The 15,718-nt window shown below is 55.0% G+C and overlaps 1 protein-coding gene across 1 annotated transcript; it reads left to right on the top strand.

The window, feature by feature from the left end:
- The first annotated feature begins 7,460 nt into the window (after positions 1–7,460).
- PFN1 (profilin 1) lies at positions 7,461–15,294 on the top strand. The gene is made up of 3 exons (XM_082197957.1): positions 7,461–7,842; positions 12,883–13,075; positions 14,778–15,294. The coding sequence occupies exons 1-3, from the start codon at positions 7,711–7,713 to the stop codon at positions 14,873–14,875; spliced, it is 423 nt and encodes a 140-aa protein (XP_082054083.1). The 5' UTR covers positions 7,461–7,710; the 3' UTR covers positions 14,876–15,294.
- The last annotated feature ends 424 nt before the right edge of the window (positions 15,295–15,718 follow it).

Genomic DNA, 15,718 nt, shown 5'->3' with positions numbered 1-15,718 from the left:
AAATCAGAACATAAAACCACAAGATGCAGAATCAAAATAACAACAGCAACCACCCAATACCCCCCCCCAAAAAAAACATGTTAAAAGGGCGTCAATCACACCAACCTGCTCTCCACCTGGACTGAAAAGGGAGTCCAGGTTTGGGGCTGGGGGACCGTGGCAAATTTGGGGGGCAGGAACAGTTTGGAGCCCATGTACCTCAACGGAGACGAGAATAAACGTCACAAGACCAAGATATCCCATTGTTCCATTGTTTGCCTCCTCCATTCCCCCTTTTGTTTATTCTGCTTAATTGGGAGTTGAAAGAATATAATCCCAGCAAGAATCGGCCTTTGTTTGTTTCCCAAGTGCATCGTCTGGGTGGGAATTTGTCTCCTTACAGGAGGTGGAAACTGAGCGACCTTTTTCGGAGATCAGGATGCCGTCCAGGACACGGTCAGGATCAGGCCAGGAAAGCTCATGGAACCCTAGAGCCGGAAGGGACCCGAGGGTCATCTAGTCCAACCCCCCACAAGGGAGCTGCCCCTTATGGGCTCCGAACCTGCAACCTTGGCGTTCTCAGCACCAGGCTCTCACCGACTTAGCCGCCCTGCAGGCGTCTGGCGCTCTATTTTTACGACTGGTGACAGGAGGGAGGCCTGGTTAGCATCTTAACAGAGACCTGCGCTGGCAGCCAATTTGCTCCGGGGCCGAGTTCGAGGTGTTGCTATTAGTATACAAAGCCCTTAACAACTTGGGACCAGTTTATCTGAAAGGTCGCCTGACCCCACATGTGACTACGGGCACTTCGATCAGGGAAATTGGCACCCTTACAAAGGCCTCACGCTACCCGTTCCACATTTGCAGGAACTGGATCTTTGCCCTATGGAACTCCCTGCCACTTGAGATCAAGCAGGTGCCTTCCCTCTCCTCTGCCCAGATGCTTATAGGAAGTTGAGGCGACGTCCTCCGTTTTTGTATTTAAACTTGTGTACGTTTTAAAGGGTGGTTGCGAATATTTCTGGATTTTCGCCTTTTATCTTCCTGTGAACCACTTTGAGAATTTTTTTTCTTGCCCTCCAGAAGCACATAAATTTCACGGAACAAACGAAATAAAATTGTTGCAACTCAATGGGAAACAGATCCCATCATCCGTAGCTAGCAGGTCCAGTGGTCAGGGATGATGGGAACTGTAGTCCGAAGACAACCCCGGACTGGATCCTAAACGTGCCTTTTTATAGGATTTGGCACGCTTTTGGGACAAGGGAGCCATCATTTTTTTCAGGACAATCCTAGCAAATCTGGAATGGGACTTTCTGATCAAATCACGCTGCTTTTCTGACCTTGGACTCCGTTATTTCAACCCATTTGCAACTGGACTCCTGGACTTCTCTAGCTTTCTTTTCCCTCTCTTCCTTTTCGTCAGTCGCTGTCGTCGTTCCGTCTCTTCTCTACGCACGATACAACAAAATGCTAAAACGAACTTTCTTTTTTTAATTCTTTATTGATTAAAAATTTCCATATCTATACAAACATTATATGCTATCTCTTTAAGTATGAAGAAAAAGAAAATGTAGAGAATAGATTTTTTAAAGGAACCAAAAAGAGGAAAAGAAAAAATAAGTAAAGAAATAACAAAGATACGAAGTAAAAAAAAAATCAAAAGAGGAAAAGACAACATTATTTACACAACAAAAGTGTTCATCGACACAATCCTTCCCATCCTTCTCATTATACTGTAATATAAACATTCTTTTTAAACACAGATTTGCATTGCATATCTACTTTGTAGATATCCCTCTAATTGTTTTCTTTACAAACATCACTCAATTTCTGCTAATGTGGAATTATTTGTACAATAAAGGCTAAAACAAGCTTTCGAAGGAAATAAGAGACACGTCCGGCGTCTTATCCTAGGGGTTTAAGTTGATTAGCAAGGATGGGACTTAACCTCAGAGGTGTCCAAACCCGGTAATCCCATCAACCAGTTCCAGGTTTGCTAAGTGGCTCAGGCTGCAAACAGAAAGCCATGCAGTTTAGGTAGCAAAGCTGCAATCCTTTAGGGTTGCCAAAAGCAGAACAGGGGCCATGGCCCAGTTGCAAAAAAGGCAGCTCCCTCTGGGGCCAGCAGCTGCCCCACATCAAAGGGGCAGCAGGAGAAGGGAAGCCGCAAGCTCCTTTTGCCCAGACAGGAAGTGGGGCAGGGGGGATTTTCCGAGGGGCGGCTGCCAGGCAGCAAGCAAGGACTCCGGGTTGCAAAACGGTTTTGCGGTTCTGGAGGTTGAGGCCTGGCACGTTGCGCTGCCGCCTTCGTGACGCTCCGTCTCCTCTCTCTGCCGGGTTTGGCCACTGCTGCGTGAGAAAGCAGAACCCTAGAATGGAAGAGTTGCAAGGGGCCCCCCAAAGGTCATCCAGCCCAACCCCAGGCAAGGCAGGAATCGCACCCGGGACAGGAAGGACACCACGTCCTGTTGTCACAGGGGCTGACCAGACACTCGAGGTGGGAAACGTGGAAGCGGGATTTGAATGCAAGAGCACATCTGTCCCGTCCTGTGGTCTCCGTAGAAGTGCAGAGTCGGATGGGAACCCCAGAGTTATCTAGTCAAACCCCCTGCGACCCATCGCTGTCGCCAGCTGGGGAGGCGGAGAGGAGAATCTGCTGGATCCTCTTAGAAGGCCATCACTGCCTCTTGTGGGAGGGAGTTCTGCAGTTTAACAGAGGCCCTTGCAGGGGCAAATATGCCGCCACCACTCTTAACGGAGAAATCTGAGGGCTCCCTTGGACAAAAAACAAGGACCCCAGCCAGGAAGACCAGAGCAAAACAGCAGCCAGTCGCCACAGGACTCCCACCTGCCACCAGGTGCAACAAGGTGGAAGCCTCATACAAGAGAGAACCCAAACTTTTATTAGCTGCTAATCCCCATGTTACACCCCCCCAAACTACATCACTCATACATCATGAAAGGGGAGGTCTGCTGGCAGTAATCTGAGCATCCTGGACCCTGCCCCATGGTTCCCCTTGCCCTCCACCCATTAAGTGAAACAAAAGAGATATTCACATTTCCCTGTTTCCCAGCCAAGTTAATCACACCCTTTTGTCTTCATCTGGGTTTGTTCTTTCTGGAATGGCTACCTGTCTGGCACTCAGGTATCAGGATGCCGGGGATTATCACTCAGGCAGAGGGGCTGCTGAGGAGCTGAGCTCACCTGTCTATAGGAATTTCTGGAGTTTTCCCAGTGAGCCAGTACAGAGATCCATTGATCAGTGAATTCTTACATTTGGTATCCTGCAGCAAAGGCCCTTTGAATAGACAGGAAGAAACTGTGTTGAAGTGTTTTGTGGGGACAAGTCACAAAAGCGATTATGCTGGTTTTGGTAGTGGGCTGCATGTGCATGATATCTGCTGGAGGGGCAACCCCCCCCCAACCTATACATAAATCCCTGAAACAAAATTCCCAGTGCAGAGCTCCAGTCCAGCCATTGGGATCTAGCAAGCTCAGCTTTGTCTGGCAGCAGCATCTCTCCAGGGATACAGGCATGTTGAACCCAGGACAGCCGTCTGCCTGCCACACCTTGCAGGTAAGACCAAATGTGTCTGTGTGGATGACACCCTGGTTTCTCACTCTCTCCAAATCATAGTCAGAAGGGACCCACGAGGGTCATCTAGCCCAATGCAATGCAGTTATTATAATAATAATGTTATTATTAATATCCCACCCATCTGACTGGGTTACCCCAACCACTCTGGGCGGCTTCCAGCAATATATAAAAACACAGGAAAACCTTTAAAAGATTCCCTATACAGGGTTGCCTTCAAATGTAATATTATGATTATTTACGCCATTATACCATTATTTAAATAACTTACACACAGGGTGTGAAATTACTGGGAGGTTTTGCATAATAAATAATGCTTCCCCAAAAGATCTGACTATTTGCAGGAAGGAAAGTGAAAGGAAAACAGATAACACTTTTTTTGACATAACATCCCCTAGTTTCCCCCACGACCTGGGGCTTGAACCCATGACCTTGAGATGAACAGTTTCACACTCTACCGGACTGAGCTATTTGAAATAGTTGGGACCCCCAAAGGTCATCCAGGCCAACCCCCCGCAATGCAGGGATATTTTTGCTGAATGCGGTACTCGAACCCAGGGCTCTGAGACTCAGAGGCCCACGCTCTAACCACTGAGCTCTCCCAGGGTTCAGACAAGCAGCCGACAGGGAAGCAAACCGTTCTGCCGGGACGGAAACCATGGCAATCATTTCTGAAAGGCTGGCACCCTTTGGGTATCAGCTCCTGGGGCAGAAGACACACACGGGCCCCGGAAGTGGGTGCATCTGGGGCTGTGTCCGGACTGATTTCCCCCAGGGATAATTCAGCTGCAATTCCTGCCTAGCAGCGGGTTGGGCTAGATGACCGTGGGGGTTCCCTTCTGACTCCGCAACGCTAGGATTCCAGTGTTATTTTAACCATGGAATTCTGTATACCCATTTTACAGCTTCTCTTCTCTTTCAATCTCCACCTGCTCTGATCACAGCTCACGCATTTTGAAATGAAATGATGATCCAAACTGTCCCCCAAATTAAAGGTGCACCCCTTTCCAAGGCAGCTCTGGTCTCCGTTTGGGGCCAAAGGCCCCCCCTTCGTATCCAAAGAGGGGCAGCCAGGCACAGGGGGCCCCCATCTCTTCCTGCAGGGGTTGCACCCGTCTCCCCAGAGGCGCCGCTCTGGGCTGCCACCGCTTCCGTTGAGACGCAGCTTCATTTGCAGATGCTGCGTTTGCATTTTTTAAATATGAAAAAGGGAAATATTTGAGCCTGCTCTGCTTTGCCCTCCTGGCTTGAGTAGGGCTGGCGGAACTGCTGCCTCTGGGCGCTGCTCTGAACTGCCTGCAATCGATGCAGAATAAATCCAGGAAACTGGCAAGGCTGGGATCCGCTGGTCCCAAGCGGAGAGAGAAAAATTCTCCTCCCTCTCTCGTGACCCTCGTTTGAACCTGTGGAACTGCCTGCCACAAGAGGCGGCCGCGGCGGCCACCAGCCTTTGAAAGAGGCCGAGACAGAAACACAAAAGGGCTTGGCTTCGGAATCCCTATTGCTGGGAACCACGGGAGGGCTGGGTTCGAATCCTGCTTGCCATTTCCCGCAACGGGCATCCGCTTGGCCCTCGTGGGAACAGGATGCCGGGCTCGATCCTGCAGCCTTTCCTTTGTGAAAGCCCCAAAGAAGGGCCTACTCAGGTGTGCAATTGTAGGGATGAGACAAATCTCCCTGCTTGGTTTTGCATCATCAAAGCCACACAAGAGAGATGCAAAATTCAGCTGTTTCTCTCCCCGTACTTCCAATTTTCTTCCTGTTGCGCCGGCTCCGTTTGGCCACCAGAGGAAGAAGCCCTTGTCTCCCTTCGCCTGCCCATGTATGGAGAAGAGAGAGTCTCCTGAAGGCCACAAGAGCCTCTCTAGCCCGCCATCCGGTTCTCAACGTGGCCGACCAAAAGCCGGCTCCGAGTGCGAGAGCAGCTCTCCCCGCCTTGGTCTCTGGCAATTGGGACCCAGAAGAATCGCTGACTCCGACTGGGGAGGGCAGAAAGCAGCCCTCTTCTCCGCCAGGGATCGGGCCCCATCCTTTTTGAAAGCCAGTGGCAGGGAGTTCTGCAGTTTAACTCTGCGCTGTGCAAAAAAGGGGCTTCTTTAACCTGTCCCAAATCCTGCAACGTTCAGCTTCTTACGTAAAATCATAGAATTGTAGAGCTGGAAGGCTCATCTAGCCCAAGCCGTTGCAAGGCAGGATAATTTATTTACTGCCAACCTCGCAGGGTCGAAAGCACACCAGTGCAAGCAGACAAAGAGGTACCACTGTGGCAGGAAGGTAAATGGCATTTCCACGCGCTCTGGCACTCATCACGGTGTCCCGTTGCGCCAGAAGCGGTTTAGTCCTGCTGCCACGTGACCCGGAAAGCTAGCTGTGGACAAACACCGGCTTCCTCGGCCTGAAAGCGAGATGAGCGCTGCAACCCAATAATAATAATAATAATAATAATAATAATAATAATAATAAGTCACCTTTGACTGGACTTAACCGTCCAGGAGTCTTTTACTTTTATCTTTTTTACCTATTCATTTACTGCACTGCTTGGAGAGCTCAGTCGTTAGAGCATGAGACTCTTCAATCTCCAGGGTCATGGGTTCAAGTGTCTGGTTGGGCAAAAGATTCCTGCATTCTAGGGGGTTGGACTGGATGGCCTTTGGGGCCCCTTCCAACTCTGAAGTTCTACCACTGACATCGCCAGGTGGAATACACATGGTTCTCATCCAGTCCTCACAACCACCCTAGGCAGAGACTGGCCCCCAAGGTCACACGCTTCAGGGACGAGTGTGGAGGAAGATTCGCACCCAGGCCTCTCGCATGCGCTAGCTGACACCCTGAAGCGCTGTGCTTCCTCTGAGGGCGTACAGAACGCATCCCCAAGAGGCAAACAGGTGGGATATAAATGCAGCAGGTTAAGAGAAGGAATGGGTAAGCACGTGCGCTGTGGGACCTCTTCCCCGCAACCACACACACTGTTGCAATGCCCATGCATGCTCCGAGTGCGATTCCCGCACACTTCCCTCCTCTCCCCTGTTGCAAGAACCGGCTAGCTTGCAATTCTAGCCCAAGCAAACGGGGTCCTGGTGTTTTTTTTAATTTTTAATAAATTGAGAGCCAGCATCCACAAAAAGGCAGGTTTTCCTGGGGAAATGGAGGCAGAGAAACTGAGGGAAGAGGCTCTGGTTGGGGTGGAATCTTGTAGAGGTGGAAAAGGGACCCCATGCGGTCATCTAGCCCGACCCCTGCAATAAAAGGATCTCCTTGCCCAAACATTGGATTCGAACCCACAACCCGGTGATTCAGAGTCTCTTGCTCTACCGACTGACCTGTCCCGCTTCATCCCCCGGAGCGTGGCCCATGGGTTGCCTTGGGTCACCCACCCAAGGGTGCCTGGGTGCCAGGGGCTTGGGAGATTTGCTGCTGATGAGCTCCAGCCCAACTTAGGGGCCACCGTAAAGCAGACCGTGCTGGCCTAGGTGGGCCTGATCCACCATCAAAGCTCTCCTTACGAGCCCAGCTGGCAAAGCAGAGGGAATCTGGGTCTGCAAGGAATTATGGGGAGGGGGTTTGCGGAACGGAGCGATGCAGGGGGCGCACGGAGGGCTGCAGAAACGGGGCGCTGCCGAAAACCAGGCTCCCGCGCAGCATCAGAGGATCGCGGGGACAAGTCTGCGCAGCTCCCGCTGCAAAACTTCCCCTGCAAAATGCAACACGGGCAGAGCATCCCCCGAATATCGCCGCCGCCGGACGGGGCGCCCCCTGGCGCGCAAGAAGGGAGCTGCACTTGGGGGGCGGAGGGAGAGGCGGGCGGGCGCGCGCGGGGCGTGTGCGCGCCCGGCCTCCCCGCCCCGCTCCCCGCCCTGGGCCGGCCCCTTCCTCCGCGCCCGGCGCCCTCGCCGCCTTGTGCTCGCTCGCCGCTCCGGAGCAGCGCCAGATCCGCTCGCGCCGCCGCCCGCGCCACATCCGGATCGCGCGTCCCCTCTTCTTCCCCCGGGGTCCCCTGCAAACAGAAGCAAGCCGCCGCCGCCGCCCGCCCCGTCCAGGCTTTTGCATCCGGGCCCAGCAGCAGCAGCCTCCTCGCCGCCGCCGCCTCCTCCTCCGTGCGCGCCTGCATCCCTCCGCATCGCCCTCCGCGGCCATGAGCGGCTGGAACAGCTACATCGACAACCTGATGGCGGACGACACCTGCCAGGACGCGGCCATCGTGGGCTACAAGGACGTGCCGTCCGTCTGGGCCGCCGCCCCGGGGAAGACCTTCGCCAACATCACGGTGCGCCCCGGGGTTGCGGGGAGCCAGGGGGGCGTGGGGGGGCCGGCCTGGCCGCCTAGGGATTTGCACCGGGGGCGGGAAAGAGGAGGAAGGGAAGGGGTCCCTCCTTCGAAGGCGCGCCCCGGGGCGCTTTTGGTTCCTCCGGTTGCTTCCTCCCGGGGCGAAGTTGCGGGGGGCGCGCGGGGCCTCGACAAAGCCGCTGCAACGAGGCGCTACCTGGGCGACCCTCCCCCGACGGCGGGGTTGTTGGGGGGGGGGAGAGAGAGAGGGAGGGAGGGGCTCTTCCTGCTCCCCCTCCCCCCGTGCGCCTTTGTGCAAAGCGCCTCCGCCACTTCCTCTTGCAAAGTCAGCCTGCAGGCCCGGGAAAAGGGGGGGGGGCGTGGGGGAGGGGAGAGGCGCGCGCTGCTCGGCCCCCGCAATCGCGGGCAGACCTCTCTCTTCTTTCATCTCCTCCCCCCCCCTTTGCATCTTGCCCTCTCCCCGTTTTTTTTTTGGGGGGGGGGGAATGGGATGGGGAGAAGCGCGCCAGGCGGCCGCGGTTCCTGCTTTGGCGACCGCCACCGCGCCCTGCCCGCGCCCAGCCCGGGAGAGGAAATGACTCAAAAGCCGGGGGGGGAGGAGGAGGAGAAGGAGGCAGGCCGCCCCTCCCCCCTCGGGGGGGAGGCAGCTGGCGGGGGAGGGGGCAACACCCCCCAAAAAATACACCCTCCGAGCGGGTACCCCTAAACCTCTCCGTGCGTAATGGGATTTCTCATCCAAGGCCCAGATTTGCGGGGTAGGGGGGGGGCGGGATTTCACTCCCGGCTCCCTCGGCGTCGTGGAAACTTCGGCGGGAGCGGGGCCAACTTTTCCACTCCCCCCCCGCGCCAAGTTTGCATGGCTTCCAAGCCGCTTCCCGATCCCCGCGGGCCACACCCAGGCGCCCGGGGGCCACGGCCGCCACGTGCCTTTGTGCGCGGGGCGGAGGCTGAGCCCCGGCACCTCTCTTGTCCTTCTCTCTCTCTCTTTCTCTGTCCCCCCCCCCAAACTACTCCGCGATTGCGCAAGGGCGTCTAGCCGGGGCTGACTCGTGGCCTGACCCGCCGCGCCCCACCCCGGCCCCCCCACTTTGGCAAAGGGGTCTGGAGATCCCGGCCAAAATCCTCTCCCGCTTTCCTTGTTCGGATCCGGCACAAAAGCGGCTCCCCAGTCCCAGCAAAAAAAGAGAAAAGTCTCTCTGAGCTGAGTCTTGGGGGGGGGCACGACCTCCCTCTGCACCGTAGGGCTGGCATTCCCCCCCCCCCGGATGTGGGGCAAGCGCGCCTCCCTCTCTCTTTCTCTTTGCAAAACAGGATACAGGTGGGGCTTTTGCGCCGCAAGAAGCAGGCCTTGGAGGGAGAGACTTTCAAGAGCGCAAGCAAACATGCCCCCCCCCGCACTTCTCTTCCTCCCCCCCCCTTGCGCAAAGACGGGCAGAAAAGAAGTTGCAAAGTTCTAGAAACTCTTTTTCTCCCCCCCTTTCTCTGGGGCGCTTCCGGCGCGCAGAGTGGAGCCCGGAGGGAACTTTTGCAAAAAAAAAAAACCCAAACCGCCCCGTCGGGGCATCCATCGCCTTGTTGGGTTTTTGGGTGCCCCCCCTCTCCTTTCTTCTTCTTCCCTCTCCCCCCCCCCCCCAAAGTGCCACGTCTCCAGACCTGGATTCCTTTCAGCTGCGGCTAATCTCCGAGCAATCCCGGCTCTGGGCCTCTGGCAGGAATCTTTGGGGGGGGGGGGACGCGAGAGATTTTGCTGCGAGGCCTGGGTGCATTTTTTTGCATTTTCCTTGGAACTTTCCTGCGGGGGGAGAGGGGTGTGTGGTGTCTCCCAACCCTCCATTTCCAAAATGTGGGGACTTGTGCAAATAATAAAAAATACCCCCCCCAAAAAAAATTCCAGATTAATTCCTCAGTTCCTGCTTTCCAGATCCTGAGCAAAGGATCCCTTTTTCTCTCCCCCCTAGCCCTGGAAGAATCAGGAGGGATGTTTTGTTGGAGCTCCTTTTGGGGTGGGGCCCAAAACAGCTGGCCTGGGGGCGCCCCCTGCAAAGGATCCACTGTTGATCCCTTGTTGATCCACTGATTGACCTTTATGCTGCATTTTAATGTTGTGTTTTAATCTTGTTTATTACGTTGTAATTTAATCGACTTGTTTTTATTATTGGTTGTTAGCCGTCTTGGCTGGGGAGGGCTGGGTATAAATAAAATTTATTATTATTATTATTTAGGATCCACTGTTCTGCCTCTGGAGGAGAGGATCAAAGGACTTTAAAATCTCTTCTCCCCCCCCCCTTGATGAAGGGGATCTGTGCCCCCTTTGCTCAGTGCTGGGGGGGACGACGAGACCCCAAAATATCATTGGAGCCCCAGCATCTCCCCATGATGGGGAGGGGAAGAAGGGGTGCCCCACAGAACTCCTAACCCCCCAAAAAAGAAGGCCTTTGCTTCAAACTTCCCAATTCCCCACCTTAGCGGAAGTGCAACTTGTGTGTGTGTGCAGGGGGGGGGCGTTTCTGACTTCTTCCGCAGTTTCTCACTTTTCTCCAAATTTGGCAATTGAGCTTCATCCCTCCTGATTTTTTTTTGGGGGGGTGTTGTTATGTGAGTTTGGGGGGCAGAGATGGGGCCTGCCTTTTGCAAAAGTGGCCACTTGGGCTAGCCTAACCCCCCCAACCCAGAGATCCCCCCCTTAACCGACTGAATCCTGGGGGGGGGTCTGTTGGAGGGACCCCATTTCTTCCCTCTGGGGGGAACTGGGAGGGTGCACTGCCCAATCTTCCTCTGTTCCCTCCTGTCCCCTCCTCCTCTGTTCCTCGGAGGGGAGTGCGGCGCAATGGGCGGAGGCGGCCAGGCCTGCCACCCCCCCCCCCTGCCTCTTCCATTCTTCCATCCACTCAGGGAGGCTATTCTGTGTGTTCCTGCAGTTAATGTGCAACCTGGGAACCGGAGTCGCTGCCAGCCCAGCCCTGAACTGGCACGGTGGGTGGGGGGAATAAAATAAAGCTTGCTGTGTATGCATTCAGCCCTCCTCCTGGGGAATTAGGGGGGCAGAGGAGAGAGCATTTTGGAAGGAGGGGTAAAGACGGGGGGGCTGGATGACCCCTGGGGGTCCCTTATCCAACGGGACAATTCTGAGCTGTGAACATTTTGCTGTGGATAGGAAGGTCTCCTCTCTCTGCCCCCCCCTAAGCAGGGGCATAATTTATTAGAGCACAGCTGGGGGGGTGGCAGTAAGCCCAGAGAAAGTATTTGCAGGGCAGGGTCCACTTCAGATCCTTCCCCAAAAAAACTGACGTCCTACATATCTTGGGGGGCAGTAGGCTGCCTTGACGGAGAAAGTACCAGCAAATTCTTCTGCCTAACAGCGGGTTGGGCTGGATGACCTGGGGGGTCCCAAAATTCCAAATGGAGACATCTTTTGAGCAGCTAAAAGGAGGCGGGGAGTTCCTGCAGTTGTTCTCCCCCCCCCAAAAAAAAGACCCAGCCATCCCTTGAGCTATGGGGTGTGCTGACTACATTCCCTTCCTTGTAGTGGGGGGGGGATGGAACTGCACCCCTAGATAATGGGGGGGCTTCCAGAGGCCATGGCAGCAAGGGGGGGGCTTAGTCCTGGGTGGAGAACGACCTCCCCGTACGTTAGCACGCTTTGGGCGGGAAATTGACCCACAAACTGGACTTAGCCGTGTCCAAGTTGCGGGGGGGGGGGAGAGAGCCTGGAAGAGACTTCCTCTTCTTGCCGCCCCCCCAAGCAAAAAAACAACACCCCTAGATTTCCCCTGTTTTCCTTTGGGTCTTAATGGCCAGGCCAGGAGACAGAGGGCGGTTTGTTTGCAGGGGCAACAGGTGCTGGGGCTCCATTCCAGCTTCCAAGGGGGCAGGAGAGAAGGGGCTTAATTTGGGGGGGTCCCTCTGCCCTCCATCCAGACCCCCTTCGCCCCACAAGGAACAGTTGCTGCCTGCAGCTGCTTTCTGGGTGTCCTCAGGCGCAAAGGTCAGCCCCAGGGCTTGCGCTGCCCCCTTGCCCTCCCCCCCAAAAGATCTGCCCCCCCTGCATTGGAGGGGGTTGGGCTAGATGACCCAAGGGGGTCCCTTCCGGCTCTGTTGCTCTGTGACCCCCCTGATCCCCCATCTCTGGTTTGGCACTGAAGTCCAGTGGTCCCCAAACTTTTTTGGGGGGCGCAGAAAACTCACACCTAGCACCCCCCCTATTTTTCCACAAAAGCACTGCTCAGATGAGAGGTTTGCATTTTCTCCCCAAGGCAACAATTTAATTGTCCAATTAAATAAAAAATAAGCTATTTAGCTTAATTGAGGAATAATAATAGTTTTACTATTTTTTATGTTTTATTTTACGTATTTTTTTCCAAAGATTACATCCGGTTGTACGTTCTCTTGTTCTTTACAGTACATTCAGAATTATACCATGTATATAACTCTGAATATATATTTCCCTTATTTCTAGTTGTGATCTCACACCACAGCTTCTTCTTCTTTTTATTACTTTTAAATTGTGTTGTACATATTATTCACTTATTCCCCATAAATCTTTTCTTAACTTTTTGCATTGACCGAAGTTCGTAAATAATTTTACTATTTATTCTCTCCCCACTACCCAAAAAAAATCTGGCAGCCCACCAAACTGACGAACTTGATCCAAACTTTGCTAGAATCCTGGACTTGAAAGGGGACCCTGGGGGTCATCCATCCCAACCCCCTGCGAGGCCAGAATTGCAGTTCAAAAATAACCCCCGAGAATCATGGAATAGTAGGGTTGTGGTTCCAGCAGTCATCTAGCCCAACCCGCTGCGAGGCAGGAATCTTTGGCTCGGTGTGGGTCTCGAACCCAGGACTGTGAAGTTCACACATCCAATCTTAATGCTGAAGTCATTTGGGGACCTGTGGTTTAGTTTTGGGGGGCGTGACTCGGTACTGGGGGGCTTTGGGGTTCCTTGAGATGCTCAGTGGGTCTTTTTGGGGATCCTCACTTTCCCCCCCTCTTCTTTTTATTTCGCCCCCCCCCCGGCAGCCGGCGGAAGTGAACATCCTGGTGGGCAAGGACCGGAGCAACCTGTTTGTCAACGGCCTGACGCTTGGCGGGCAGAAGTGCTCCGTCATCCGGGACAGCCTGCACACGGACGGCGAGTGCACCATGGACCTCAGGACCAAAAGCACCGGCGGGGCCCCCACCTTCAACATCACAGCCGCCATGACGGCCAAGAGTGAGTTAACCTGGGGGGGACACACCCCTTCCTCTCCCCTCCCCAAATCTCCTTGCAGCTGTCCATCTCTTGCAGAAGGGACGACTTGCATTCTTTCCCCCAACAGCTGTGGGGTTTTTTTGGGGGGTGTCCCTCTGCTTCAAATGGGGGGGGTGGACAGCTGTTGCTAATCCAGCCCCCGGCTGGGGAGAAGGCGGCCTCTGTCTTGCCGTGGCAGCTGCAAGGGGTCGTAAATCTTGCTTAATGGGAGCCGGGTTTTTAGCTGGAGGGATGGGACCCCTGGGGGTCATCCAGCCCAACCCGCTGCAAGGCAGTGGGGAAGAGTCTGGCACCTGAGGTTGGGGCGCATTGTAGGGACCCCCGGGGTCATCCAGCTCAACCCCCTGCCAAGGTAATGGCTGCCGGGTCAGGGATGGTGTAGCATTGCAGGGGGTTGGGATGGATGACCTCCAGAAGCCCCGCCCAAGTCACATTTGGCATCCTTTGCGTGGCACGGCTTCTGGCTAGCGCGGTGTCGGCTGCTCAACTTGAAGGTGGCCCCCGGTTCTGCCTTGGGTTCCCCCCTCCAAAAAAACCCCCACCCTTCAGTTGCACCTTTGAAGAGTCCTCCTGGATCAGGCCCATCCTAAGAATTGAGATAGACTTCCTTGGGACCTGGAGGTTCTCTAGAAGCCCCCCAAATTATTATTATTATAATTGAATTTAGTCCTTGTTGCCCCAGCCGCTCTGGGCAGCTTTGCGCAGAATCTAAAAGCCTCGCTTTCCTCTGTGAGTTTTCCCTGCCCGATCTGTCTGCGCTTCCTGCCTCTTGTGGCAGGGAGTTCCGCAGTGGTTCACCTTTGGCCCGCAATTGCAGAGGGGTTTCCCACTTTCCAAGGCTTCTCCCTAAATTCCCCTGATTTTGCAGGACCCATAAAAAAGTCCAGGGCTGTTTATTACGTCTTTATCTCGGTCGGAAGCTGCCCGGAATGGCATTAGTACCCTTACTGTGGTTGGACTATAACTCCCATCATCCCTGACTGCTGGTCCTGCTCCCTAGGGATAATAGGACTTGTAGTCCCACCCCGGCTGAGGGACCCCCATGGAAAGCAAGCAGTGCAAATTTGGTGCTTCTCAAGCTTGGTCCCCAGCCGTGGTTGTACTACAACTCCCATCACCCCTGTCCACCGATCCTCCTTGCTGTGGACGATGGGACTTGTGGTCCGACACCCGCAGGGAAACCCCACCATTGACGGCGGCACCGATTCGGCTCTTCTCGATCTCTTCCCCCACGGTCTCTTAGACTACATCTCCCATCATCCCTAGCATGGGAGTTGTAGTCCTCGCAGTGGACGGTGGGAGTTGTAGTCCTTGCAGAGGATGATGGGAGTTGTAGTCCTCGCAGAGGACGATGGGAGTTGTAGTCTGACCCCAGCTGGGAACACCCCCCCCCCCTACGGAAGGCAAAACCTTTTCAGCGCCCCTCAGCCTTGCTGCCGGGGGACTCCATCTGCCACGACCACCGACTTGCCCATCCCACTCGCTGTGGATGATGGGTTTCGTAGTCCCTCTGCCCCAGCTGGAGAAAACTGCGATTGGCCAACTTTGAGCTGAAGAAACACAGGGCCTGGGTGCAAATGGACCCCCCCTTCTCCTCCTTGGGTGGTTGGGGGGTCTTAATTTCCTTTTTTCCGCTGACCCCCCCTCTCGTTTCTCCCCCCAGCGATAGTCCTGGTGATGGGCAAGGAAGGCGTCCACGGCGGCTGCGTGAACAAGAAGTGCTTTGAGATGGCCAACCACTTGCGGAGGTCGCAATATTGAGGCCCCCCCCTTGCCCCCGCCTGCGGTACTACTGAGGGACCGGGGGGGGACACACGATGCCCACGGGGGCTGCCACCGCCCGGGACCCCCAGCCCAGCCCCGGCCTGACCAGCGTGGGACCCCCCCCCCCGGCGCCGGACCGCCACTCTCTTCCTCCTCCTCCTCTCCTTCCTCCCCACTTTTCCTGCTTTCTCAACAGTTGTTATTTTTTTTTTCTACCCCCCAAACCCCCCAAAAAATTGCACCCCCCCGTCTCTCCTCCTCTCCCCCCTTGGGGCCATTTTTTTCTATCACGAGAAATCCTTATCGCTGCCAAATTTTCTGACGGTTACAAGGTGTAGCTTTTTTTGGGGATAAGAAAAAAGAAAACTATATTGGAACAAGACGAACGAAATAAAAAAGAGAAATTGAATTCTGAACGTGGTTGTGGTTGGTGGTGCCGGGCGTGGGGGGGTGGCGGTGGGGGTCGTTGAGGGCTGGCGCCCAGCGCAAAAGGTGCTGGGGTAACTGGGAGCCCAGTTTGAGCCTCGGGGCCGCTGAGCGGAGGATCTGCTGTTTCCCGCGGGGGTCCAGCGCTCTAGCCACTAGACGTCCGCTGCCTCGGAAGTTGTCAATGGACAAAGAGTTGGGGGGAGAGCCGGGCTTGGGGGGCAGGACTCCTGGGTCCCTGACGCCGATGACAAGGGCCCGTCTCCCGTAGGCTGCGGGAAACAATGGGTCGGCCGCAAGCCCAGCACAGAAGGCGCCTGTTTGGCAAACAATGGGCACCGCCAACCGAGGTGCCTTTGTCCTCCTTGCGGCCACAAGTGCTGGTTGCGCTGGGCGCCTCGGGGCGGGGAAGGA

The sequence above is a fragment of the Podarcis vaucheri genome (genome assembly GCF_965113315.1).
Source record: "Podarcis vaucheri genome assembly, chromosome: 13".
NCBI classification, from domain to species: domain Eukaryota; kingdom Metazoa; phylum Chordata; class Lepidosauria; order Squamata; family Lacertidae; genus Podarcis; species Podarcis vaucheri.
The sequence above is the reverse complement of the archived record's forward strand: the minus strand, read 5'-3'. Positions and strand labels throughout refer to the sequence as shown.